Source organism: Vipera ursinii (assembly GCF_947247035.1).
Source record: "Vipera ursinii genome assembly, chromosome: Z".
NCBI lineage: Eukaryota > Metazoa > Chordata > Lepidosauria > Squamata > Viperidae > Vipera > Vipera ursinii.
In genome coordinates this window covers 104,500,524-104,525,797 of record NC_139517.1, presented here as the reverse complement: position 1 = coordinate 104,525,797, position 25,274 = coordinate 104,500,524, and the positions used below count along the sequence as shown (strand labels likewise).

Below are 25,274 nucleotides of genomic sequence, written 5' to 3'. Positions count from 1 at the left end.
AACGCAGGGATGGCATGCCTATCTCTGGCCAAGGAAGGATAGTCAATATAAAGTTTTCTCTAATCATTATATTAGAGATGTATTGATAAACTCTTGGCGTATGGTGAGAGGGTGGATCTATACAAAAATACCTGGCTGGTTTACTCCTTTGGAAGCTGTAATTTATTCAACGTTACACAATCCAGACAGAAACTATAGGTATAAAATCTCATAGATCTGAGAGGCAATCTTAAATCCAGGGAGGAGTTACATTCTGGGGGTATAGAGTTGGATTGGTGGTCGTATTCTCAAATGAGCTCAAGGTTTAATAGGTTTAATAGGGATAAGCAGGAATTTGGAATCAATATAATCCCACAAGAATTAGACAGGATTTTATGGGGAAGTGATGCTAAATTTTTATCTAAGACCTATAATCTACTTTTGTTCCATGGGATGGAAGGGGGAACAATAAATGACGTAATGATTGCCTGGGGGAGAAATATTGGTCGCACTATAGAATTAGAAGAGTGGGAACAAATTTGGAAGAAAAATATAAAATTAACGTTAGCAACGGCATTTAAAGAAAATATGTACAAAATGTTGTATAGATGTTACTTAGCTCCCGCACGAATTTCAAAAATGTTTCCCAATGCAAATGACAAATGTTGGAAATGTGATTCTGCCAGGGGCACTTTCTACCATCAATGGTGGACTTGTCCAAAGGTTAGGCGTTACTGGACCAATATAAAAAATTGGTTATTTCAAATAACAGGATATGATCTTCAATTGGACCCAGCTATTTTCCTCTTGGGGATGAAGCCACAAGAAGTACCAAAAAATGTTTGGTATCTAGTAATACATATTACAACAGCGGCGCGTATGATTTATGCGCAATATTGGAAGACGATGGAAATCCCAACGGACTATCAAGTAATAGAGAAAGTATTACTATGCGCAAAGTCAGATCGAATGACATATATTCTCAAAGGGAAAAGTGAATCACTTTTCAATAAAAGTTGGGACTCCTGGTATTCATGGTTACAAAATAGAATATTTAATCTCAACGGGGGAAATACCAGATGATTGTGTATTATTATTTGAGGTATAGAATCTGGAGATATATACAATTATAGATTTCTAATATTTGGTAATTAAAGGTTACTTAGCCTGGGATGCATGAGAAAAAGAAATTAGGAGTAGTATTACACTCCCCGGTCCTGTCTAATGTTGTTTTTGTTTTTTTTGGTGTCTAGGATGTTTTGATGTTTTTCTATTTGATGCACTTTTCAGTATGTTGTAATAATGTTCTTGGTTTTTTTATTTAAAATTTGTTTAATAAAATAAAAAAAATAAAAAAATAAACCTCTAAATCCCGGCCACAATCTAGCCTACTAAGCCTCATCCACCCTCTAGCCAACTAAACCCCAGCCACACTATATTCAACTAAACCCATCCACACTCTAGCCTACTAAACCTCAAAGTCCCACACTCTAGCCTACCAAGCCCCATCTACACTCTAGCTCACGGGTTGGCAACCTGCAGCTCTGGAGCCGCATGCAGCTTTTTCCAGCCTTCTCCTGCGGCTCCCCATTTGCAGAGACAGAGACAGGCACTTGCGCTTTCCCTCCGTGTGTGTGTGTGTGTGTGTGTGTGTGTGTGTGTGTGTGTGTGTGTAAAACTCACGCTGTCCTCCGAGAAGCTGATGAGCTTATTGGGCAGGGCTCCTCCCTTTGCTGCGTCTCCGCAGGAAGAGACCCAGCCCAATAAGAATGTGTATCAGCTTGTCCAAGAAGAGCATGAAGCCAGCTTGCCAGGTGAACAGAAGATCGGAGAGAGGGAAGGAGAGAAAGGGAGGGAGGGAGAGAGAGGGAGAGAGAAGGGCAGCACAAGTGTCTCTCTTTCTCTCTGTCTCTCTCACGTGCACACACACCCACACCCACACACCCACAAACTGAGTGGGGGAAGAGGACTGGCAGACCAAGGGCAGAGAGAGAGAGAGAGAGAGAGAGAGGAGAGAGAGAGAGAGAGAGAGAGAAGGGAAGCGCAAGTGCCTCTGTCTCTTTCTCTCTCACACACACACACAACACACAAACACATTGAGTGGGGGAAGAGGAGTGGCAGACCAAGAGCAGAAAGAGAAAGGGAGGGAGAGAGAGAGAGGGAAAAAGGAAGGGAGGGAGAGAGGGAGGGAGGGAGAGAGAGAGAAAATATAAATATATGTGGTTGTCCTTACTGGACTTTTAGTAAAGAACGTTTAATGAAATATTTTGATTTTTTTTAATAAAGAGGTGAGGTATGGGGATAATTATGCTGTATTTAAAGATGGTAGATAAGCTACTAAAATTGTTTTTACCTGTTGGGATTAAGGAGAAAGGTTTTTTTTCCTTCTTTCTCCTATCCTTTTCTTTTTCTTCCCCCACAGTTTTTTTTTCTTTTCTGTTTTTCTGTTCGTGTTTTTATAGCTTGCACTGGCTTTTTATTTCATAACTACGAGGAGGATTCAAATAGACATTTTGAGTATTTTATTTGAAAGTAACTTTCGACCCAGTGTCTTTTTTGTGGAGTTCAAAACGCTTTTGTTGCATGCAGAAATAAAAATTTGTTTTCTTTGTAGCAGTTCATTGATTTCATAAATGTAGCACATTATAGTTTTTTTATACATAGCATAAAGGTAAAAAACAATATATGCAGTGTTATCTTCATTTTAGATGTCAAAAGGTTTTTTTTTTGCGCCTCCCAGTGTTTTCTTTTCGGTGGGAAATGGGTCCAAGTGGCTCTTTAAGTGTTTTAGGTGGCCTACTCCTGCTCTAGCCAATTAAACCCCTAAGCCCCATCTACACTCCAGCCTACTCAGCCCCAACCACACTCTAGCCAACTAAACATCTAAACCCCAACCATATACTCTACCCTACTATACCTATAAACCCCATCCACATCTAGCCCTCTAATCCCCCTGCACACACTTAAACTAGGAACTTATAAAATAAAATTGAAATCACATTAACATTATTTATTACCAGCCTATATAAAAACATGACTACAGCAACGAAATATCCATTTCCTACCCTGAAGCATTTAATGAAAGGCACATCAACTATGAACAAACCAGAGATCTTAACACTTCTTGATGAAAGAGGGCTTTTCCCCTCTGAGGCTCTCACAAAACCACAAAAGGTCGTGAAATAACCCAAACTGTGAGCACCTTAAATTGATTCGCCATAACACGAGGAAGGTGATAGTTAAAGATATAAAAAGCGGTTTTTGTGACAGAGTATCCTTCGATCAGGAAGGCTAGCTACCCGCTAGGTTGTTCACAGATGACTATGACGTACATCCAAAGAAAACCGTATAAGGGTAAGTATGAAATAGCACTCAATAGATAACCTTTATTGTCATTTTTTACTGTGGGCACAATGGCACAGATTAAAAATAAAATTTATTTGCTTGCTCTCGAAGTGAAAAAATACATTATAAACATTTAAACATACTATGTACAACATATGTATAGACCTACATCCTTACATGTAAGTAACATAAATGTTAGTCTCTGTCCCTCTTGAATACATAACGGAAGGAGGAAGCTTTAGAGTTCACAAGGTTAATATTGTATAGAACAAAACTATGACTGAATCTGGAAGTTCTGCTTCGGACACCACGAAGCCTCCTCCCAGAAGGTAACAAAAAAAACAACAGGTCGTAAAGAGGATGTGTAGTGTCCCAGACAATCTTGCAACACTTATATGCTATGTCCTGGATGGACGGGAGGGAACTGCCAATAATCTTTTCAGCCATCCTCACCACTCTCTGCACCGCCTTCCTATCTGAAGTAATGATGCTTCCAAACCAGACTGTGATGCTGTATGACAGGATGCTCTCAATCATCCCTCTGTAGAAAGTGGCAAGGACAGGGGAAGGAAGATGTGCTTTTCTCATGCAACACAGAAAATGCAGGTGCTGCTGTGCCCGCTTCACCAGTGTCTCACTGTTGAGCGACCAAGCCAGCCTACTTGTTAACTGCACACCCAGGAATTTGATGCTGGTAACCATCTCCACAGGTGAATCATTAATGCACAGAGGAGTGTGGCTGTGCTTGCCTTTTCTGAAATCGACAATGATCTCTTTGGTTTTTCCAATGTTTAAAACTAGGCTGTTTTCCTTACACCAGTTCACCAAACCTTCAACCTCCTTGCGGTAAGCACCCTCATTGTCTTGAATAAAGCCCACTACTGTTGTATCATCTTCAGACTTTACAATATGGTTGGTGGCAAATCTAGTATAACAGTCATGGGTCAACAAGGTGAACAGCAGCAGACTTAGGAGACAGCCCTGAGGAGAACCTGTTCTCAAGAAAATGTTAGAAATATTTGTTCCAGGTCACACATACTGGGGCCTGTTAGTAAAGAAATCAAGATCCACAAGGTGATAAAGAAAGTGAGGTTGTAATAGAGTATTCCACAATGCTAATGTATATTAGTAGTCTGATAAAGTTCCTTATCCAGCAGTAATGCTTCTTGATGCCATTGGAAATAAGCAGCAGATCAACTTTATTGCTTTGACGGTTGGACACATGTAATAGGTATGCACCTCTATTATATCCAAAGACATTAACACTGATGTTTCTTTCAAACATTGAAAACATTTTCATCAACAGCAACCAGGAATTTGATAGCGCTCCCATCAAACTTCTCTGCTTGTTTCCTCAATTCCTTTGTTATTCTGTAGAATATGATTTATCAGATTCAACACTTGCGTCACACGCCTTGAAACATTTATTGCCTTTTTCAGGTTGTTAATGGCTTCTTTGTTCACTAAAACGGGTGGAAGCGGAATGTACAACTTACCCTTTAATGGCATGTACTCGACAGTGTTTATCTCCAACCTTTGCATGGCCTTGAACCCCCAGTTACTGCCCTGCATCTGAAACAGTGCCATTGACTCCATTATCTTGTCAACAGCTTTGCTATACAGTTCGCGGATATCGGTCGCTTCTAATACAGCTTCTGATGTTTGAACAAAACAGAGCATCAGTGCTGATAACTTCTCTGCTTTTCATATCAACACGCTCCATCCCACAACAAAGAGTCAATTTAAATTTTGTCATGTGATTATTAGCCAGCAGATTTATAACTTCGTTTCTTGCCCTTCTTAGAAATGAAATAGCGTCCGACTCCTTCAATTCTGTCAGTAACATATTGCTTTGCAAATCCTTTGCCGTCTTGCTTTCTCTCACCAGCACTTTGTTCTTGTAAAGCTTGTTGGAGATAGATTTGACTTGAGTTTTGAGTGCTTTGAGTTTTTCATTCACAACTCTCTTTGTTTCCTCAGGTACATGGTTAATAAACCAATCAACAAATGGGTTGATGGTAGATTTGGTCTTTTCATAAACGTTGAATATTCGGGTTGGTGCTAGTGTAATAGGGACAACCTGTATATGTGGAACCAGCTCATTGAGTAGTGGGCTCATAGGTGTATCACAGCTACTAAGTAAAGTAATCAATTCAGCCTTTTTAAGCCTTGAATAACTCATTAATCCTTGTTTTGCAACAGCACGTAACTCATGAACGGTTTTGGTGTTCATAGTGGGAGCTCTTTTTATATAGCTGATAAAAGAATTTAATGTGAATTCACTTTTGCGTTGTGGGATACTCTGTTACAACCTCACTTTCTTTATTACCTGATTTCTTACTAACGCCCCAGTGTGTGTGAGCTGGAACAAATATTTCTAACCCCATTTTCTAGAGTATAGTTGGGGTTTAGAGGCTTAGTTGGCTAGAGTGTGGTTGGAGCTTAGTAGGCTGGAGTGTAGATGGGGCTTAGTGGTTTAATTGGCTAGAGTGAAGATGGGGCTTAGTAGGCTAGAGTGTGGTTGGGACTTAGAGGTTTAGTAGGCCAGTGTGTGGATGAAGTTTAGTTGAATATAGTATGCCTGGGGTTTAGTTGGCTAGAGTGTGGATGAGGCTTAGTAGACTAGATTGTGGCCGGGGTTTAGAGGTTTAGTAGGTTAGAGTGTGGATGGGACTTAGAGGTTTAGTAGGCTAGAGTGTGGGTGGGGCTTAGTTGGCAGAGTTTGGCTAGGGTTTAGAGGTTTAGTAGGCTAGAGTGTGTTTGGGGTTTAGAGGCTTATTTGGCTAGAGTGTTTGGGGCTTAGTTGGCTAGATGTGGATAGGGTTTAGTAGGCTAGAGTATGGTTGGGGTTTAAAGGCTTAGGATAGAATGTGGCTGGGGCTTAGAGGTTTAATAAGCTAGAGTATGGTTGGGACTTAGTAGGCAAATCAATTTATAACTTGAAATACATTTTTCTGGATTTTTGTTGTTGTTCTGTCTCTGTTAAAATAAACCTACCATTACAATTTTAGACTGCTCATTTTTTTGTCAGTGGGCAAATGCACAAAATCAGCAGGGGATCAAATATTTTTCCCCCTCATTGTAACTGGCTTATTCAGCTAGTATCCTCTGTTAGTGCATCTGTTCTGAAGCATTAGCCTTATTGAACAGATTCTTTTATGTGGCCTAATTTTGTAATTAGAAAATAGTTGGGATATGAAGAAGTATGAGCGAAATTAATTCATTTATTGTCATCTGAGAAATCTAAGGCAATAGCATACAACCATTTACTTTTGCAAAACACCCTGTAATGGCTCTAGGGGCTTACTGATTGTTTGCATGCCCATTCCCCAGCTATTTGGTCATTATAGTAAAGCACAGCCTGTAATTAAATTTTTGTGCAGCATTCTTTTACTGCATCAGAAAAACAGTTCTTCCATGAAGATTATTTGGAGTGAAATCAATATGTTGTGTTGGATACAATAATCATATTTAGCAGGCTTGTATATCCCTAATCCATTCCAAAGGTGACAGACAGTGTATAGAGAAGACAGCAAGAATGTCTAAAATCTAAACTAAAACTTCAATAAGAATGCATAAAATATTTTACTATAATTAATGAGTACATGTGACAGGGTACTAAAAATAAAACCTGAGTTATAGAAACAGAATAGACTAATCGAAATAAAGTGGATAGAAAATACAAGTTCTACATATTAAATGTTAGACTATTAAGTAAAAATATAGAAATTATTTTATTTTGTGGAAATATAACTAAATATGCACAGAACATAAATATGTACGTATAGTCTTTCACTTACAACCATTCATTTAACAATGGTTTGGGGTTACAGTGGTGCCAAAAAAAAGTGACACACCTTCCTTGAAGTGATAACGTTCATACCCCCCATGGTCATGTCATCACAATTTGGATGCTTGGCAACTGGCTCCCATCATTGACAGTTGCAATATCCTGTAGTCAGTTGATTGTGACTTGTGACCTTCCCAACTATCTTCCCAAAAGTAAAATTAATGGGGAAACTCTTCACTTAATGACTGCAGTGATTTGCTTAATGATGTTGATAAAACAGCCTTAAAATTGGATCATCACATGAAGATTCAGTCAATGACCACATCATGCACACTTTTGTTGTTGTTGGCTGCAAAGTCATGTCCGACCCATCACGACCCTATGGACAACGTTCCTCCAGGCCTTCCTGTCCTCTACCATCTTCTGGAGTCCATTTAAGCTCACGCCTACTGCTTCAGTGACTCCATCCAGCCACCTCATTCTCTGTCGTCCCCTTCTTCTCTTGCCCTCAATCTTTCCCAGCATTAGGCTCTTCTCCAGTGAGTCCTTCCTTCTCATTAGGTGGCCAAAGTATTTGAGTTTTAGCTTCAGGATCTGGCCTTCTAAAGAGCAGTCAGGGTTGACCTCTAGGACTGACCGGTTTGATCGCCTTGCAGTCCAAGGGACTTGCAGGAGTCTTCTCCAGCACCATAGTTCAAAGGCTTCAATTCTTTGGCGCTTAGCCTTTCTTATGGTCCAACTTTCACTGCCATACATTGCAGCTGGGAAGACCATAGCCTTGACTATACGCACTTTTGTTGACAGGGTGATGTCTCTGCTTTTTAGTGTGCTGTCTAGATTTGTCATGGCTTTCCTCCCGAGGAGCAAGCGTCTTTTAATTTCTTGGCTACAGTCCCCATCTGCAGTGATCTTGGAGCCCAGGAAAATAAAATCTGTCACTACCTCCATTTCTTCCCCATCTATTTACCAGGAATTGAGAGGGCCAGATGCCATGATATTGGTTTTCTTAAAGTTAAGTTTCAACCCACACGCTTACACACATACATATACTCCCTTTTTATCGCTCTGTAATCCCTTAATTCGGGTAGAGTCAGGGTGACTGGATGGAACTGAGCTGGCCAGATGCCCTTCCTGACACTAATCAAGAGTTTGCAGCAGATATTTTTTTCTTTGCACCCTAGGAGAGAAACATCTGCTGCTACCTAGGAGTGCACTTTCAACCTTTTGAATTGGAGCTAGTGACTTCACCACTAAGACACCATGCTGCTCATAGATACATGTATGATACATAAGATGTAGGAGCTAAAACCTGGACATAGTGTTAAGTGATATATAAAAAGAGTAGTTTTCTATGTAGGACAATAGAAATGAAAAAAAAAGTTTAATATAAACATAGGGCTTTGGTCTCATAGCAAGGCATAAATTAAATTGTCCTCAGGCCTACAGAAAAATTATTTTTTGAATCCTTTAAAAGTTAAGAATAGAATTTTGAATATTTGAAATGGTAAAATATATTTAGCAATTTTTTTCCTATTTATTCTTTGCATTGCAGTGTTTAATGCTTGTAATTGCCTGAATAGGAATTCCATTACTAAATAAAGCAGTTGTAAAGAATGATGTTATGTGACTGTACTTCTTAGTGATGGCACTTCCATTTGCCATCATTAAGCAAATTACATACCATTGTAAAGTCCAATGTCCCATGGTTCCCATTCAAATGGGTGCTGTAGTTGTGAAGTAATCACCAAGCATCTGGGTCACATTCATGTAACTGTGGGGACATAGCAATGGCTGAAATTTTGGGAAGTCCTAAGTACTGCTCTTTCAATGACATTGTAAATTTGAACGGTCTTTGAATGAGCAGTTATTAAACAAGAATCAACAGTACAGTAACAGCCAAATGCATTATTTTAAGCAAGAACATAAGCACAAATGTTTGAAATCATAATCCAAGGAAGATATTTTTAATTTTTATGGGCAGCAGGTCATTTGTAATACAGTAAAATTCCCTATCAGCAGACATTTCAGGCAATGACCAAATGCTTAAATTTAGTTGTTTTACATTGTTTATATTTTATGTGATTGTGTAAAATTTATTATGCTCCATAAATTGAACTTCACAAGGACTTAACTTTAACTAATATCCTCCTTTGTAAAATCAAGGTTTTATCAAACATGACTTTTACTGGGAAAAAGCTGCCTTTTAAAAATTCCTTGTGTTTCATATTCCTTAGAGTTCTCTGAATAGTTGTTCTTTATCTTAGTTTCAGATGAATTATTCATTTCTTAATAAACCTACAGATAAGTAGATAAGGGGGTGTATTTAATTTAGTGGCTTCAAGAATTAATCAAGGATGCTGTCCAAAGTATTTTGGTGGGTAGAAATGGGATGCAACTTGTCACTGCTCGACCTTTTATTTTTCCATTCTAAGTAATTATTTTCTTGATCTTTCACAGTGATACAAACTGGTGGAAAGGTGAAACTCACCAAGGGACAGGATTATTTCCTTCCAATTTTGTAACAGCTGATCTTACTGCTGAACCAGAAATGAGTGAGTAGCAACACAGTGAGAGAAAAGCCATGGATCATCTGGATAGATTGTGCAAGAATCAGAAAAAGGCTAAATAATTCCCTTCAAAAAGGATTTTAACTACTACAGAAAATATTTTTCTTTATTACAAAAGACCCTTAGTTTTATATTCTATTTATTTTACTCTGTATTCTTCTATCTTAGTCTCTATTCAATTCTAATTTATTTGTTCCATATATTCTAATTAATATCTCCTAATCTATTTCCATTTTAATTTAATCTGGGATATTTTTTTTAGCTTTCAATGCCCCCTAAATCCTTCTCCACCTCTGTCTGCAATTACTTGTGTAGTCTAATAGCTGTTTACTGGGTGGGTTGGAGTGTTTGTGTGTGGGGGGGAAGGCTGGCATCTTGCCTGCTTTTTCTATGCTTTGTGTATACTGCAGTGCTATCAGAGATTTAGTGTTGCTAACAGTTGGTGGCTGCGATTTCAAGTCAGGACTCTCTTTTCCTGATTTATTTGCCTAGGTGGAATATACTGTAGCTTCTGGAGTTTCATATCTCTAGAGTCTTTCTACTTTCCATTGCTGTGTTGCATGATTGCTAGAGCTAGTTACAACACTGCTGATGATACTGTAATGCTGGTTACTTGTTGGGGCTTACTGATCAGGTGTTGCTATAGGGAAAGGCTGGAAGCTTCTCTTGGCTGAGCTCAGTTCTCGGCTTCTTTCTTTCTCATGATCCCTTTTTTGTCATTACTACCACACTTTCTTTTCAGACCCCTTTGAAAATAGAGCCAAACTGCCAAATAAAGGAAGGGCAGGCAGGGGCACAAATAACTTTTTTGCTGTGCAATTTTCCTCTCACACAATTAAAATGCACAAGCTTAATTGTGGCATTTCTGATCTTGCCCACCTTTGCTCTGATAAAGCTAGATTATTTGCAGGTAGCCTTCACTGTTATTTGTTGAGTCATTTGCTTTGCTGTTCAAAAATAGCTTCACAGATTCCATCGAGTCTTTATCTCCTAACATATTTATTACTCTTAGAGAATAGCAGTTAGAGAATAATGAAGCTATGATTTCAGTGCTGAACTAAACTACCACCCATAATGGAACTACAGGATAGTCTGACCTCAGTGCTTGGGAAATTTATAGAACTAATCAGAAAAGCATTAGTGTGTAAATGTTATAAACAATGGATACCTGAATTCTGTATGTGTTTGTCAAAAACAAGTATTAGCAAGGTTTATACATTATTTTACAATCAAGTAGCTTTCATAACAGATAATGGAAATGCTGAAGATATATCTTTATTTCAGCAAAGCATTTCACATTGTACCTTATTACATTCTGAATAGGCAACTAATAAAATGAAGCTGGATAGGATGACAATTATGTGGACATAACTTACTTGAAAATTATATCCAGTTCACCAAAATTAATTGAAGTTGAGATGCTGTATGCTGATTTCTTTTTGCCCTTCTGATTTCCTTCACTGTGACAATGTTTTCAGTCCCTGAAAATACTACTCTGCCTAACTGGCAGCCAACTGCCAGCAGGATCTAAGAGTCACAATAATATTTTGGCTGGGGGTGGGAAGACACTGGATGATTGTAGTGCTATAGGAATCTGAATCTATATTAACACGTGATGTAAAGTTATTTTCCAATGAAAACATTTGTCACTTTGTTCAGTATTCTTTCATTTTTTGTTTTTGCAGTGAAGTCTGAAAAGAAAACGGTACAGTTTAGTGATGAAATTCAAGTTGAAACAATTGAACCAGAACCTGAACCAATGTATATTGATGAAGTATGTACAAAATCCAGCCATCAGTAAAGAATACATGAAGTACTGTCTTGATTTCAGAGGTTGAGTGCTCTCAATAGATCAAAGTACTAAAAACCTCAGTCAATTTGTTTTTCTATTTTAAGCATGTTAAGTGGTCCCTATAGCGTTTATTTTTCCCCTATTGCTTCCCCTTAGTAATATCTTCATTGCTGTTTAATTAAAACATTAATAAACATACTTGCTAGGAAGTAAATATAATGGAAACTGCTATTTCAAGTTGTGCATGCTTCAAAAATTATTTTGAAGAAGTGGTTCACAATTTGCACCAGCACAGCACTTCTCAACTTCTCATTCATTCACCTCTTTTTAAGCTTTGTCAGCTCAGTATGATGCTTAAAACAACTCTCATAGAAGCTGAAAAGACGTGCCTGAATAATGAGCACAGATTCTTCCCTTAATCTTTTCTTGTTTGAGTTTAAAGATTTAATATTTATTTCCAAATTACGTCATCCATTGGCTCATATTCAAATTATTACTTTTATGCCTACTGCTATCCATATACAGTGTGTGTGTGTGTGTGTGTGTGTGTGTGTGTGTGTGTGTGTGTGTGTGTATATATATATATATATATATATATATATATATATATATATATATATATATATATATTTGGAGTAGCAAACAAATCAAATATTTAACAAAAGGCAATTGTCTTTATATTTATATTTTTATTGTACTATAAACTACCCAGAGTTGTTTCAGATAGTGAAATGGGTAGCATAGAAATAAATTTTAAAGTAGTTTTTTTGTTTCATTAGAATATTTAGCTTTTATACCAAATATTTGGAATATGTATGATTTAGAAGAATTTAATAGATTTGTTCCACATAACATTTTGCCACAGGTTTATTATCTTTCACTATTCCCTTGTTTCATTTTATTTGTAATTTAATCACTTTGTTGTTGTTGTAGTTAGCTGCGAAGTCATGTCCGACCCATCACGACCCCATGGACAACATTCCTCCAGGCCTTCCTGTTCTCTACCATCTTCTGGAGTCCATTTAAACGCATGCCTACTACTTCAGTGACTCCATCCAGCCACCTCATTCTCTGTCGTCCCCTTCTTCTATTGCCCTCAATCTTTCCCAGCATTAGGCTCTTCTCCAGTGAGTCCTTTGTTCTCATTAGGTGGCCAAAGTATTTGAGTTTCAACTTCAGGATCTGGCCTTCTAAAGAGCAGTCAGGATTGATCTCCTTAAGGACTGACCGGTTTGATCGCCTTGCAGTCCAAGGGACTCACAGGAGTCTTCTCCAGCACCATAGTTCAAAGGTCTCAATTCTTTGGCGCTCAGCCTTTCTTATGGTCCAACTTTCACTGCCATACATTGCAACTGGGAAGACCATAGCCTTGACTGTACGCACCTTTGTTGGTAGAGTGATGTCTCTGCTTTTTAGTGTGCTGTCTAAATTTGCCATGGCTTTCCTTCCCAAGAGCAAGCATCTTTTAATTTCTTGGCTACAGTCCCCATCTGCAGTGATCTTGGAGCCCAGGAAAATAAAATCTGTCACTACTTCCATTTCTTCCCCATCTATTTTCCAGGAATTGAGAGGGCTAGATGCCATGATCTTGGTTTTCTTAATGTTAAGTTTCAACCCAACTTTTGCACTCTCCTTCACCTGCAACAAGAGGCTCTTTAGTTTTTCTTCACTTTCTGCCATTAGAGTGGTATCATCTGCATATCTTAGGTTGTTGATATTTCTGCCAGCAATCTTAACTTCAACTTTTGATTCATCTAGCCCTGCCTTTCTCATGATGTGCTCTGCATATAAGTTAAATAGGCAGGGCGACAGTATACAGCCTTGCCGGACTCCTTTCCCAATTTTGAACCAATCAGTGGTTCTGTGTCCAGTTCTCACCATTGCTTCTTGACCCGCATATAGGTTTCTCAAGAGACAAAAAAGATGGTCTGGTACTCCCATCTCTTTAAGAACTTGCCACAGTTTGTTGTGATCCACACAATCAAATGGTTTAGCATAGTCAGTGAAGCAGAAGTAGATGTTTTTCTGGAACTCCCTAGCTTTCTCCATGATCCAGCGTATGTTTGCAATTTGATCTCTAGTTCCTCTGTCTCTTCGAAATCCTGCCTGTACTTCTGGTAGTTCTCTGTCCACTTACTGCTGGAGACTAGCTTGTAGGATTTTAAGCATAACTTTACTAGCATGTGAAATGAGTGCAAGGGTGCGATAGTTTGAACATTTTTTGGCACTGCCTTTCTTTGGAATTGGAATGTAAACTGATCTTTTCCAATCCTGTGGCCACTGTTGAGTTTTCCAAATTTGCTTTCAAATTGAGTGTAGCACTTTTACTGCATCGTCTTTTAAGATTTTGAACAGCTCAGCTGGAATACTGTCACCTCCACTAGCTTTGTTGTTGCTCAGTTTTTCTAAGACCCACTTCACATTCTAGGATGTCTGGCTCGAGGTCAGTGACCACCTCATTGTGGTTATCAGGGACGTTAAGCTCATTCTTGTATAGTTCTGTGTAATTTTGCCTCCTCTTCTTAATCTCTTCTACCTCTTATTAGGTCCCTGCCATTTTGGTCCTTTATCATGCCCATTTTTGCATGAAACATTCCCTTCATCTTTCCAATTTTCTTGAAGAGATCTCTAGTCCTCCCTATTCTATTGTTTTCTTTTATTTCTTTGCACTGTTCATTTAAGAAGGCATTCTTATCTCTTTTAGCTATTCTCTGGAATTCTGCATTCAGTTGAGTGTATCTTTCTTTTTCTCCCTTGCTTTTTGCTTCCCTCCTTTCCTCAGCTATTTGCAAAGCTTCCTCAGACAGCCATTTTGCTTTCTTGCATTTCTTTTTCTTTGGGATGGTTTTAGTTGCTACCTCTTGTACAATGTTGCAAACCTCCATCCACAGTTCTTCAGGCACTCTGTCTATCAGATCTAATTCCTTAAATCTATTTGTCACCTCTACTGTATATTCAACAGGGATATGATTTAATTCATACCTGACTGGCCTAGTGCTTTTTCCTACTTTCTTCAGTTTAAGCCTATACTTTGCAAGGAGAAGCTCATGGTCTGAGCCACAGTCAGTTCCTGGTCTTGTTCTTACTGACTATATAGAGCTTCTCCATCTTTGGCTGCAGAGCACATAGTCAATCTGATTTCTATGTTGACCATCTGGTGATGTCCATGTGTGGAGCCGTCTCTTGGGTTGTTGGAAAAGAGTGTTTGCTATGACCATCGTATTCTCTTGACAAAATTCTATCAGCCTGTGCCCTGCTTCATTTTGTACTCCAAGGCCAAACTTGTCTGTTATTCTGGTTATCTTTAGGCTTCCTACTTTAGCATTCCAATCCCCCATGATGATAAGGACATCATTTTTTGGTGTTAGTTCTATAAGGTGCTGTAGGGCTTCATAGAACCAGTCAATTTCATCCTCTTCAGCACCAGTGGTTGGGGCATAGACTTGGACTACTGTGATATTGAATGGTTTGCCTTGGATTCGAACTGAGATCATTCTGTCATTTTGGGGATTGTATCCCAGTATTGCTTTTCCTACTTTTTATTGACTATGAAGGCTACTCCATTTCTTCTGAGGGATTCTTGCCTGCAGTAGTATACCTGATGGTCATCTGAATGAAATTCATCCATTCCTGTCCATTTTAGTTCGCTGATTCCTAAGATGTCGATGTTCAGTCTTGTCATCTCTTGTTTGACCACGTCCATCTTTCCTTGATTGATGGATCTTACATTCCAGGTTCCTATGGAGAAAAAATCTTTACAGCATCGGACTTTCCTTTCACCACCAGACACATCCACAGCTGAGCGTCCTTTCGGCTTTGGCCCAGTTGCTTCATTCTTTCTGGCGCTACTAGTACTAGCCCTCTGCTCTTCCCCAGTAGCATATTGGACACTTTCAGACCTGAGGGGCTCATCTTCCAGCGTCATATCGTTTTGCCTTTTGGTACTGTCCATGAGGTTTTCATGGCAAAGATACTGGAGTGGGTTGCCATTTCCTCCAGTAGATCACAGAACTCTGCTATGACCTTTCCGTCTTGGGTGGCCCTGCACGGCATAGCTCATAGCTTCATTGAATTATGCAAGTCCCTTCGCCACGACAAGGCAGTAATCCATGAAGGAGATTTAATCACTAGATGGCAGTATTGCTGTAGTTAATGATTAGCAATCGGGTTCCTTCTTGCTGTTCTGAACCAGCCCTCTTCTCGCACCCCTAATCAAAAGAAGAGTCTGGAAAGCGTCCAAGACCAAAAGGCTTCTGCCAAGTTTTAATTACACTGTTACAAGAATACAAGAGCTTGACTTCTCAAACGGAAAAGTTGCTTTCAGCAACCAGCCCCTCCCCAAACACTTCTTTTATAGAGAGCTCAGGGCGTGGTCTCCCTGTGCCTCCTCCCGAGGAGTCCCATAGCCTTTCTTTGTTTGTCCCTGCTCGTCTGCCTCCTGCGTCGGGCGTCCTTGAACAGGGCCAGCTGTGGGTCATCATCCTCCGCACTCTCGGGCTCACACAGCTGAGAAGAGGTTCCCGGCTGAGGACTCTGCAAAGTCTCCAAATCATCATCAGCCGGTTCGTTTCCCTCCTCCCCCACATCTGAGTCCTCCGATACATCGGACCCGGCTGTCGGACCCACAGGCTGGCCCTGAGTCACAACACTTGCTTATAGATTTCTGAAGTAGCTTGTATATGTTGAAATAATCTATTTGTACTAGTGATAGAATAATTGGAAATTATTCATAGTATTGTGAATTCTTTATATTTTTGTAAGCCGCCCAGAGTCACTGAGAGTGAGTGGGCGGCCATTCATATTTTCTTAAATAAATAAATAAATATTTTCAAACATGAAATGTTACTTTTATTTTAGGCCTGTTAATAGATTTGTTGAGGTTATCAATATCTTTTAAAATTATAGTTGCAGAACAGTTGTATAAATCTGACCAGTATTTCTTTAACTCAGTGATATTTATTAAATTTTTACATCAATATATTAAAATGTATGGTATCAGTTTACACAATTTATTTTCTACAAAAGATATTGTAGAACTTCCTTCTTCACATAAAGATATGTTTCACTGAAAGAAATCTGGTGTGAAAGTACAACTGTATTATTAAATGTACTTGCAACTGGCTTGATAATACTGGTACTGCTTTCTTAAAGGTGACTATTTGGCACATAATTTAATTTTATTTAAGAAAATGCTATTATATAATCCATGAGAAGCAGTTGGTATATAGTGGTTAAGGTGCCCGGCTAGAACCTAGTTCTAATTCCACCTTAGCACACAGCCAGCCAGCTGGGGTGACCTTGGGCAGTCTGAAGTTTCCAGGAGTAAAGACTAACTTGAAAGCACAGCCCCACCCCCGAAAAAACTCCCTGATAGCCCATATATAGAAACGATGTATTTATTTCTGGGTGTTGCAATGAGGCTTGATCTGTTTTTTTAAGTCAACAGGCATCTCCATGTCACATGACAAACCTTTTGCACTTAAATGGATTTTTAAAATTAAATTCCAATATCTCAGGGCAGTTGAGGATAGAAGAAAAGTATTTCATTTTGAAGGAAAGAAAAAAAATCAACTATATTCAAGTTGTTGTGAATACTTCATGCAGTTACAAATAAAGAATTTGTCATCTTCTAGGATAAAATGGACCAACTGTTGCAAATGTTGCAAAGTGCAGATCCAGCAGATGACCAGCCAGACCTTCCAGAGCTTGTCCATCTTGAAAGTAGGCTTCCTTTCCTTCACGCTATATATAACGTCACACAACAGACCTCCTCCCTAAAAACCTTTTCAAAAACTGCTAAGCTGAGCTATCCTGACCATTTCTGCAAAACTAGCTTTCTTTAACTGTCTTAAATCTTTTTTATTTGTTTATTAATTCAGTGAAGGAAACAGTGCTTAGCTCTGTTGTCTAATCACACCATTTATCTACAGCAGTTGTCTATTTGTTTAGAGATTTTATAGAATAAGGAATCTGGAAGTAATACAATGTTAACGTTTGTAACAGTTGGAGCAAATAAAGCATATTAATATCTCTATTTCTAGCAATGTGCCATCAAATGGGACCTCTCATTGATGAAAAGCTAGAAGATATTGACCGGTAAGAATAGCAGTAAGCTTAGTATCTTACAGTAGGGATTGGCAGCCTTTTTTATGCCAAAGACAGCACATAACATTGGAGGGGGACAGGGAAAACTATGAAGTTTTGAGACTATATCACAGCCATGGGCAACACTGGCTTTCAGAGAAATTTTTGGCAGGTTTATAAGTAGTTGGCCTATTTTAGAGTTATACCACTGTTTACATTTCTACACAATTTTTTAAAAAGTGATATGTGTTAATGTTATTTAGTTTTAATAGTAGCCATTATTGTTTCCATTTTCCCATTTGAGAAGGCATACAGTTGGTTCCTTACCTGCAGTTACTTGAGATTCAGGCCACATAGTCACTACTTCTTCTTGTTTTTAGGTATTTTTATCCTGTGATCATTTCCTAGCAATACTTTTCTTCTTTACAAAGGTTGGTAGGGTCTTTTTTTGCTGTTAGGAAGCAAAAGGGTTATATCTGCTGTAAACTCTGTGTGGCTTCAGAAAGGGCATCCGGCCAGTCAATGCTCAGTTTCCATCCAGTTGCCCCCACTCTACCCCGAATTAAGAGATTACAGGGTCATAAAAAGGGAGTTAGGAAGCAAGAGGTTCTGTAAAAATCTATTTCTAGTAGCTTTGTGCTTCTACTTTTGACTTGCAGTGGAATGATTTTTATTTCTTATTAACCAATAAACTGTTACAAATAACTCATGATGAAATCTTGTATTTAAAAATATTACTTATTTTTATTTGTTTCACCCAGGAAGCACTCAGAACTTTCGGAGCTCAATGTAAAAGTGATGGAAGCCCTTTCACTATATACTAAGTTGATGAATGAAGATCCAATGTACTCTATGTATTCAAAATTACAAAACCCTCAATACTACATGACTCAGTCTAATGTTTCTAACTCTCAGGTAAGCACCTGAATGTTTTAAAAACCTGTAGAGATAATGTCCCATTTTGAGCCAAATCATTACAAAGTTATTAATATATATTAGTCATAAATGATCAGTGATTTTCAGAATGTGGGAGGTTTGTGTTGTACATTTTTTATTGAAAATTATGGGGACAGTATTAATGTGACATATATCATAACAAAATATAATGGGAGTCTATCATCTTCCCAGAGTTATGAAGTAAAATTTATTATACCTCAATTCTACTATATAGAACCAAAATACATAGTAAATTACATTCATCTTAGAAAGAAATGATTGCTTGATGGATTATGTACCATCTATTTGGTGTTGATTCGTAATGATCACCTAGAAATTTTTCCCATGACAATCTATCCCTAACTTAGTCCTTCAGTGCACTGACCAGCCCTGTAATTGAGTCCACCTGGAGAGTAATGACTTCACATTTAAGGATTTGTAAGAGATGAGGCTCTAATGTTCTGTTATATAATAGACGTTATGAAAAGATGTTAGTGAACCCGGATTCCTTTTCTTAAGCTGCAAGTAAATATTGCTAGTCTTTTTTTGGGGGGGAGGGGGATTAAACCAATAAGCATATGTTGGAAATGAATTGACTTCTTATTGTAATTTGTTTCTGCCTATTTGATGTTTTTTAGGTTTATCCAGGACAGCCTCAGAGCAATACTTATTTAGTGGGAGGAAATACACAGATGAGTCACGTGCAAGGCTACAGCCTTCCATCAGATCAACTTCCATCTCTTAATCAAGGCACAGTTCCTCCAGTAGCAAGTTCTGGGTTAGCTAGCCAGCCAGTCCAGGCATCTTATACAAAGTAATTGGAAAAAAAATCTGTTTTAAACTAAACTAGCCAGTTTTAAAGTGGAAATTAACAGAAACTTTCAGCATCAAATTGTCTTGAATTACTCATCTCTGTAATCTTTTTAATGTATTTGATTTGTTCTTCACTTTAAAAGAACATGAATAAAATCAGAATGAAAACACTAATTGAAATAGAGTTCCATAAATTAGTTTTATTGAGTTTTATTAGTTTTAAATGGTTTTCATTTTGAGTGTTAATTTAATAACAGATTTTTAAGATGGTTTGGGAGGAAAAAACTATAACATTCCTGTTCGTGGTAGTCAAAAGATTGCAGACAATATGTGTCTTTTTAGATCTCCGAGTGACTTTTCCTTTTCTTACCCGAAGTACTTCTTTATGGTAAAGGTGGTTTTTTGAAGTTAAATTGCAGGTTACCATATCTTGAGACGCTCTTCCAAGACAAGAAATTGAATGGATTTTATATAGTAGCATGTGAATAAGATTCCTAAAACTTGATATGTCCACCAATGGTATTTAGTAGTAATACTTATTGAATATTAATAAATCATGTCACATAATCTAACTAGCTGAGAGGTCAGTTTGGATTTTCTCTTAAATTGAATTATATTTCAACCATAAAAACAGTGAAAGAAGAGTTAAGGCAAGGCTGCAGTTTAGAAAATAGAAGAACATCAAAAGACAAATATGCTAGTTTATCCCAGCCTAAATAGGTACAGTTAAGAGATTATTCATGTAAGCCAAGAAGTTGAAACACTTTTGTGTTCACTAAAAGAAACTGGTTTAAAAGATGGGGCTGGAAAGATTTGACTAAAAGCTTTCATATTTCTACTTCAAGTACTTTGTCTCAACTATTGCTTTAACTATTTTGTCTTAACTATTTCCTCACTGAGATTGGAAGAGAAGCTCACACTAGTTTTGTGTATATGTTTATAGAAGAATTTGATTACTTTTGTGAACCTTGTTATGTATCCTTTTGTTTATCTTCTTTCCCTTCCTATCTCTATTTCTAGCACGATGGTTGGTTCTGTTCCAGGAAACACTTACTCCAGCCAAGCTGCAGTGTACAGCCCAACCCCTGCTGCTGCTACTGATGCTACGTCTTATCAGAATTCTGGAACTTTGTCTCAGGTGCCAGGTTATAATTTAGTCACGTCAACTCTTCCCCAGCCTCCAGGAAACCAACCACCACCACCACAGCCTCCATCATCACAGAAGGCATTACTATAGGAAGTAGGACTTTCGATTCCTAATCTAATCTAACCTCTGTTGAAGGCAGTTTACGAAGTTATGAGTTTGTTTCTTTAATATTTTAGACATGGGTTATCCTTGGCTTAATAAGAATCTCTTGGTGAAGAATTCTATTTGCACTGACTTTTTAAGATTTTTGTTTTACCTGTGGAAAAGGAATTAAAATATTTAGAATATTCAATTCCTTTAAAATGCCTAAACATTGGTACAAAGTTATTTATGTCTGCTGAAACTGTTGAGTTTGTGAAGATCCAACTCAGCAAATTGTTGTGGCATATATGTAATGTACATACAATATGTTGCATTAGTGATTGTTCTGAATTACTATAGTGATCGTGTGAACATATAATGTGTTAAAATTTACATTACTGTTAATCATGAATCTTGGTCATAGATGGACCATGTTCATGTATTTTATAAGAATGTTTGCTTTAACCTCTGTATGTCAAATATTTACAGATTGTGGATATGTTATTGAACCTGAACTGCTTGGTTTTCATTAATAATACACAGAATGCAATTGTGTTGTTTTCTGCCTTCCTGTAGCCTGTGGATGCTATGAAATGACTTATCTACCAAAGTAGGCTAGAATTTCAGACACTCTTCATTCAGAAAATGTGTTATGCTTGTCAGTAATGGTTTCAAAACAATAAGTGGCAGGCTGCTAAATTTATGGAACCATGAAACAAAACTGTTTTATCTTTACTGTTTAAATGATATGACTTACATTTCCATGCTAGTTTTATGTAACATGCTGAGTGGGACACTTTGGATGTGAATGAATGACATTTTTAAACTGGAATAATGAAAACACTACATTTATTAAAGTCTTGTTAAAGACTGCCATAATTGCCACTTTTGTTGACTTTGTTTTGTAAAAACACTCTTTTTTATGGTCTTTGTTGAATTACCGTTCTTTGTAGTCCTTATACAATACAGAGCAATTTCAACTATCAATTTCATAGAGAAATGCCTCCAAGATCAGCTTTTATTTAGGAGTGAAATAATTTAACTACTCATGGCTCAAGCTATATGAATATAGTCCTGAAATTTATTACCTGATTCAGCGATAGAGTGATACATGAATGAATATAGTTAATGACACTAGTTTATTGTTGGCTTCTCTGGCAAATACTCTTCTGAACTGAAAATTGCTTCTAAAAATACTTTACCAAGCAGCAACTTCTATAGGCTTTTGGATTTATTCTTTGATTATGATGGGTAGTTTTGGATATTTATTTATTTAGTTCATTTTTAAAGAGGGCGCTAAAAGAATTCTAGTTATGTTTATATCCTTTTCAAACCATTTCTTTAAACTTCTAGAGCTACAGCCACCTACATTTTAGGCATAGTTAGAATGTTAAACACAGGAAACTCATTCTTTGCTTTCCAGTAGCAAAACATGTAGGGAGGCCAAGATTTGCCATGTTTTTGATTAAAATAGAAACTTTCCTATTTAATCAGTTTCCTGCTTAGAGACCAATCCACTCAACTGTCCTCACAACAGCTATCCTTATTAAAAATGACCACTACTTGCTTGGGATGCTCATAGGGACTGAAAATAAATCAAAATGTACATATTTTATTTATTCAGCTTTAGCTTTGCTAATGCTACAGTCCTAAATGTACTTACCTGGAGGACCCAGATTGTTGGGGGCAATTAAGCTGACTTTGTAATAATGCCGCTTGGGTGTGTGTGTGAAAGCCCTAATAAGCAGGCATATACATAGAATGAAGGCTACTGCTAAGCTTGTAAGCCGCCCTGAGTCTTCGGAGAAGGGCGGGATATAAATGGAATTAAAATTAAAAAAAAAGTCATTCCATTTCAAACAGCTTTACATTTGAGTGCATACTCATGAAAACATTGCATTTTTCAAAACATGGACTTGATACATGTACCTTTATCAATACATACTTAACAAATATCATTAGAATATATGAGTACCAAGTAGGATTAGGAACTGTTGCTTTCTTCATTTTGATTATGATCCTTAGGTACTTTTTATTTGATATCTAAATAATTATCATCATGGAATTCTATTTGCTGTTTTGTTTCCTATTAACATAATTTAGAGAGAAGGATTTACAGGTCACTGAGTTAAAAATATTTCAGTGTATCCTATTTGCAAGCTAATGCATATTATCTATATGAATAAGTAGCACAGGTTTTATTGCATATCCTTGTGAAGAATCTCACTTCCCTCCATTGTGAAAGTTTCCTATGTATTCCTGCTCTGTGTTTCCTGTTCTTTCACCAGTTGCTAATCTATAACCTTCTGGTTACTCCAGATAAAGCTCTGAAACTTTTGCTGGATTGAATTTGTCAACAACCTTAACATAGCTTTTAGCAGAAGAACAAATAAGAAAAAATAATATTTAATCTGAGAACAGAGATACTGAAGATAAGTATTCAATCATACAAATTTCTATAATCTATATATTCAATTGAGCTATGTAAGTAATTTATTTAGATGGCCTCAGGTTTTTGGAATAGCATATTGAAAATGTTACTTAAGGATAATTGGAAGAATACAAAATTTATTCATTGATAGAATAAACATTAAGGTAGGCTCATTTTTCCTCTAAAAGGATCTCCAGACACAGGGTTTAATTAAACCTTGTACCTAAACTATTGCAAGTTGGACTACTTTAACTTTTCCCAACCTGGTGTTCACTCTAAGAAAGTATATTTTCAACAAAAGGAGGTTTGGGAAATGGTGGAATAGACAACACTATAATGTCATTTTCAAATTGCACACAGACTAAAAAAATCAAACCTGAAAAGTAGAATATTGTAATGTTTTTTTATTTCTATTTACTGATTTTAAAATTACAAAATTGGCAAAAACCCTACCCCAGTTTAATTGAAAAAGAGAAGTTGAACATAAATCTGTATGTCCCCATAGCTTCTGACAGCTGATCCCAGTTGCCAGAACAGTTTCAATGTTGTAGTTCTGTCTAGGAGCATGCAAATAAAGTAAAAATTTTCATGAAAGAAAATTAAGTTCTTGTGTGTATTCACCTTTTAATTCTCCCCATAGGTAAAAACCTGAGCTGGATAATTCATCATATATAATTCTATGAAGAAGCATTTGTTTTGGGTTTTCTGATTTTTTTTCATTATTTTGTTGTGTGTTTTCAGAGCTTCTTGGGATCCTTATGATGTTTAAAAGGAATCTGTATAAAAAATAATATCAGGGCCCAGTGCTTTTCTTTGTGAAATATGAAGTATTCAATAAACTATTTGTCAGCACAAAAAGTACTTATGCTCAGTAACTGGTTGTATCATAGCCACAATAACTTTGGATCCATCCTTGAACTGGTATGTAGACTTTTAGCCAATTCCTCCATTGTGAATTGATTCAGCTCAGTAATATTGCAGTGGCATAACCTGAAACCAATAGTTAATGCAAGAAAGCCCTCAAGTATTCAAAAATTGGGCTTATACATTTTGACAGAACAGTGTTTAATCACAAATAAATGAAAGACAAATGTAATATGAAATGAAACTGCAAATTACTTCACTAACATTTAATTCATAAACATCTAGGTTTTAATTAATTGAAGTTTTGTTTCATCCCTTGTTATAGTCTGCTGTCTCGTTCATTAGTGTTGGGACCCCTAGATTAGCTCATTGTCATTGTCAATGTGTGTCTTACGATTTTTTTTCCTATTCAACATCTTTTTGGAAAAGATCTACCTCTTCACCAATATAATTAATTAGATTACATAATTCAATTACAGTTCTTTGAAAGAATAAGAACAATTGGGTATTTCTATTACTGATTTGATATATACTATATTTCTTTGCTGGACTATATCCTACACATTAAGGAACAGGACAGTCCTGCATCCATGTAAATTCATAATAATTTGTTTACATATGTAAACTTCAAAGACTATGAAGAAGTAATGGAAGAGTGATTTCCTGTAACTGTACTTCAGAAAGCTATCTGAAATCATTTATGTTTTCATTCTATGCTAAGATGATTCTATGATACTTGACAATGGATTTGAATGGTCTTTTCAAGATACAACTTTATTATTATTTTAAAATCCATTCAAGCAGCAAAGGTAGGACATTACCTGGACTGAATTTTAAAGTCTATCTGAGGTTTATTTTGTAAGCTCATAAAAACCCTTATGTGAGATTGCACATCCATCTACTCGAAAAAGCAACCTGATTTTTTTCATATTGTTGTTTCTGATCTAATGCTCTTAACAAGAACTTTGCTTAAATGCACATATCTTATGACATTTTGAATCATGCTTTTGGTATTTATCCATCAAATTTAGAAACTACCCATCTTTCATAGAGGGATCCATATTTCCAATCTTGTTGGATAACTTGGTATAAATTACTTTGGGATTCTCAGTAGCATAAATATAACTGGATATCAGTATTAACAGTGGTATTTTCAAAATTGTTATTAAGCACTATAGCAATCACAGTTTCAGCAAATAATGTTCTTGGAATCATTCTTGGCATTTGATGAACAGAGTTGAAAATGCCTCCAGAAAGTAATTGTCCTTCTAGCAAAGTCCAAAAGTGATGAATAAATTCATGCAATCCACACTCTATTGATAAAAACAGAAGCCAGGTAGGCGTTGGAAATATAATTATTGAGTAGATTATCTCAGAGAGCAAACATCATATTTTAAGAGGGTAAGCCCTGAATAATACTCAATCTGGAAGAGATAGGGGAGTGT

The 25,274-nt window shown here is 37.0% G+C and overlaps 1 protein-coding gene across 3 annotated transcripts in view; it reads left to right on the top strand.

Moving 5' to 3' along the window:
- Positions 1-23,868, top strand: part of STAM (signal transducing adaptor molecule) — a 43,464-nt gene extending 19,596 nt beyond the window's left edge. For all 3 annotated transcript variants that reach the window (XM_083376383.1, XM_083376382.1, XM_083376384.1), the window contains 7 exons: positions 9,572-9,666; positions 11,367-11,455; positions 17,107-17,194; positions 17,515-17,569; positions 18,319-18,472; positions 19,132-19,307; positions 20,327-23,868. In XM_083376383.1, the coding sequence (XP_083232509.1) occupies positions 9,572-9,666; positions 11,367-11,455; positions 17,107-17,194; positions 17,515-17,569; positions 18,319-18,472; positions 19,132-19,307; positions 20,327-20,543 (874 nt within the window). In that variant the 3' untranslated portion in view covers positions 20,544-23,868. The remainder of the gene's footprint in view (positions 1-9,571; positions 9,667-11,366; positions 11,456-17,106; positions 17,195-17,514; positions 17,570-18,318; positions 18,473-19,131; positions 19,308-20,326) is intronic.
- Positions 23,869-25,274: the final 1,406 nt, after the last annotated feature.